Source organism: Tupaia chinensis, unplaced genomic scaffold, assembly GCF_000334495.1.
Source record: "Tupaia chinensis unplaced genomic scaffold, TupChi_1.0 Scaffold000673_1, whole genome shotgun sequence".
Taxonomy (NCBI): Eukaryota; Metazoa; Chordata; class Mammalia; order Scandentia; family Tupaiidae; genus Tupaia; species Tupaia belangeri.
The window spans coordinates 806707-810543 of record NW_006160196.1 but is presented as its reverse complement, the minus strand read 5'-3'; the positions used below and the strand labels follow the sequence as shown (position 1 = coordinate 810543).

Below are 3837 nucleotides of genomic sequence, written 5' to 3'. Positions count from 1 at the left end.
GGAGGGGGGCTGTGGCGGCCATCCTAGAAGCAGTGGCATCTTGGAGGTTGGGTGGACACTGGGCTGAGTCCTTCCCTGTCGGACCAGTGGCTACAGAGGCCCCTAGAAGTCCAGGAGCAGTTGAGGGACCGCCTTCTCCAGCTGGTCCACGCCTCTGCCTGGGCCTGCCGGACCCTGCACGGCTGCCATGAGGAAGATCTGCAGCAGCTCCACTATGAGTTGCAGTGCGTCCCCGCTGACTTTGGTCTTGTGGTCTTTAAAGTGCAGGTGGAGCAGTCTGCTCACCAGCTCCTTCCGGAATCCTGCGCCGGCTCCATCCATGGCTGCCACCCCCTCTGGGCCTGGGGGGTGATTTCTTGCTTTCTGTCTCTCTCTCTCTCCAGCAAGCATCTTGTAGCAAAAATCTCTCAAAAAACAAACAAAAACCCTTTATGCTATGGAGACAGCAGGTGGTGGTGTAGTAGCTAAGGTGCTGAACTCTGTGGCCATCCACAGTTCGAGTCCAGGACCTGGCAGCTTGAAAATCATGCTGGGCACGTGTGCGTGCGTGCCCAAAATCCCAAGAGGAGAATGGAGGAGGGATTGTGGCATGGCCATCCCCTGGGGAGGAGGAATCCAGGAGGGGGTGATTCCTCATTTTCTCTCTCTGTTGCTCTCTCTCTGGCAAGCGCACTTACGCTATGGCAACAAAATAACCCAAAATGCCGCTAAATGAAAGAAGCCCACCACGAAAGATCACAAGTTAATGGTCCTGTTTATATGACAGATCCTGAGCAGGCCATGGAGACAGTAAGCAAGCCTGAGGTTGCAGGGGCCGAGGGGGAAGTGGGTAGTGACGGCTTTGTGGCCGCAGGGTTTCCTTTGAGGTAATGAAGATGTCCTAGAATGAGACAGGCTGGTGGTGGCACAGCATCCTGAAAGTTAAGTGCCACCGAATTAATCTTACAGTCTAAGATGGTTACGGGCCGGCCTTGGCGTGATGGGTCAGTAGCTGGATCCCACGTGGCCGACTGCACGGCCCGAGTGCTAGACTTGGCGGCCTGAGCACAGGCAAGAGTGCATGCACACGTGCCCAGAATTCTCGCAGGAGAAGTGGACAGGAGATTGCAGCGCGGCCGTGTCCCATGGCGGGCGTGGATGTCTTCTCACTGTGGCAGATTTTTTTTTTTTAAGGTTTTTGCCAAAGGGCATGTTCAGGAGACAGAGAGAAAATGAGAACTCACACCCCCAGGGGGATGGCCACACCGCATCCCTTCTCCTCCATCCTCCTCCTGGGACTTTGGACATGCACACACACATGCCCAGTGTGATTTCCAAGCCATCAGGTCTGGGACTCAAACCATAATTGGCCATGTGGGAGTCCAGCAATGTAACCACCACACCACCTACTGGCCTAGCAGGGTTTTTTGTTTGTTTGTTTGTTTGTTTTTTGTTTTTTGAGAGATTTTTGCTGTAGGGTGCATGCGCTTGCCAGAAGGACAGAGAGAGAGACAGAAAGTGAGAAATTACCCCCCGGGAGGATAGCCACTCCACAATCCCTTCTCCTCCATTCTCCTCTCGGGATCTTGGGCACGCACGCACACACACCCGGCGTGAGTTTAAGCCACCAGGTCCAGAACTTGAACCGTAGTTGACTACATGGGAGTCCAGTAAGATAGTTATTACACCAACTGCTGGTCCCTAAAGTAGTAAATTTTATGTAATGTATATTTTACCACAATTAAAAAATAAAAAGACTAGAAGGAAAACAATTAGTGATAATGTGAAGGGAAACAGGTGTCCCCACCCAGAGGACTCTGAGTAGGTCTCGAGCTGCCCCAGCGGCCTCTGAGACTCCTTTCTGCACTGTCTGCTCCCCCAGGCCTGGCTGGACACCCAGGACCGGCAGTTGGGCCACTACGTGAATGGCGAGTGGTTAAAGCCAGAACACAGGAAGGCAGTGCCTTGCCGGGACCCCATCACAGGTACGAGGTGTCCTGACATTAGGGGAGGGGGTGGCAGCTGTGCCCGCCAGCCAGACCCACCAAGGCACCCAGTTCCCTTAGTCAGGCCGGAGCTGCCTGAGACTCTGGTCCCTCTGAAGCTGCTGGCTGTGGACCTCCTGGTCCCAGGGTGCAGTCGGCAGTGAGCGCTGATAAAGTTGACGCCGAGCCGGGCTGAGGGCCAGCCAGCCCCCGGAATCTCAGCCCCTCTCCCATGTGTGTCCCCCACTTTTCTCCCCAGGTGAGACCCTGGCCAGCTGCCTGCAAGCCGAGGCTGTGGACGTGGAGGCAGCTGCTGAGGCAGCCAGGACAGCCTTTGAGAGCTGGAGGGGGGTCCCCAGAGCCGTTCGGGCCCAGCACCTGAACAGGTATGGCCCAGGCTGCGGACGGCGGGAGGTGGCCAGACCTCATCCCCAGCATATCCTGCCGACTGTGGGGATAAGGACTCTACTTGCCGGTACCCCCACCCAGTCACTGGAGCCATGCTCAGCCAAAGCTCCCAGCATGCCTTTGGGGCTCCCGTGGCCAAAGCTCCGTTTCTCACCGTCGCTGGCCCTGGTAGCCACAAAGCCTCCATCTCCCCAGCATCGGGGCTCACCGGGACTTCCTTTCTCAGCATGTCACTGTGGCTGGGGGGGCCCCCAAGCCCCCTTGTTTGGTCCTCTCGGCTCCTTGGGGAAGTCTTGACGCATTTTTGTATAGAAAGATACCTCACGACTTTCCCAGCAACCTAATAGCTGCTTTGGGGCAGCTAGAGACTAAGATTCAGTTTCCCAAGATGCAACTCAAGTTAGGGGCCAAGGCTCAACTTACCCCCAGCTTTGAGGGTTTACTGGTAGCCAGGACCTTTAAAAGGAGCTACTTTGGGAACCAGCAGTTAGCGTAATGGCTATGTCGCTGGACTCCCACGTAGTCTACCGTGGTTCGTGTCCCGGACCCGGTGGCTTAAAATTCACGCCGGGCGCGTGTGCGTGCATGCCCAAGATCCCGAGAGGAGAATGGAGGAGAAGGGATTGCGGCGTGACCATCCCCCCTGGGGAGTGATTTCTCGCTTTCTGTCTCTATGTCTCTCTCTGTCTGGCGAGCGCACACGCCCTACAGTGAAAATCTCTCCAAAAAAAAAAAAAGGAGCTACTTTAAGTTTTTTGTTTCCTTGACTACATTTCCCATAAGCCTTTGGTGCCCGCTGCCTCTGGTAGATGGTGATGCTGCCCCAGGGCATCATGGGAATTGTAGTCCAGGGTAGGGCATCCACCAGGTCTTGCAGCTGGGGGGTATTGGGAAATGAGCACCCCCTGCTTTCTCACAGACTGGCCAAGGTGATCCAGAAGCACCAGCGGCTGCTGTGGACCCTGGAGTCCCTGGTGACCGGGCGGGCTGTTCGAGAGGTTCGAGATGGGGATGTCCCGCTGGCCCAGCAGCTGCTCCAGTACCATTCAGTCCAGGCATACACCCAGGAGGAGGCACTGGCAGGGTGGGGGGCGATGGGTAAGAACCGAGAGTCCCGGCCCCAGCCCTTCCTCCTGCTGGGCCGGCTGCGCCAGCCCCAGTGGCCGTGCTTCTCTGTCTTGCAGGGGTAATTGGCCTCATCTTGCCACCCACGTTCTCCTTCCTCGAGATGATGTGGAGAATTTGCCCCGCCCTGGCCGTGGGTAAATCCTGCATCTGAGCGGAAGGGGGTGGGCCGGGACCCCCGGGTCTGAGGGAGGAGGCTGGGGGCTGGGACCCCCAGGTCTGAGGGAGGAGGCTAGGGGCCGGGACCCCCAGGTCTGACGGGGAGGGGCTGGAACTGGACCCCCGGGTTCTGGGGGAGGGGGCTGGGGGCCAGGGGCACCGGGCTGGGGGAGGGGGGGGG

At 57.4% G+C, this 3837-nt stretch overlaps 1 protein-coding gene across 1 annotated transcript in view; it reads left to right on the top strand.

Moving 5' to 3' along the window:
- ALDH16A1 (aldehyde dehydrogenase 16 family member A1) overlaps positions 1–3837 on the top strand; it is a 23047-nt gene that overhangs the window by 13881 nt on the left and 5329 nt on the right. The window contains 4 exon segments of the mRNA XM_014592297.2: positions 1862–1964; positions 2224–2350; positions 3292–3470; positions 3557–3634. Of these exon segments, the coding sequence (XP_014447783.1) occupies positions 1862–1964; positions 2224–2350; positions 3292–3470; positions 3557–3634 (487 nt within the window).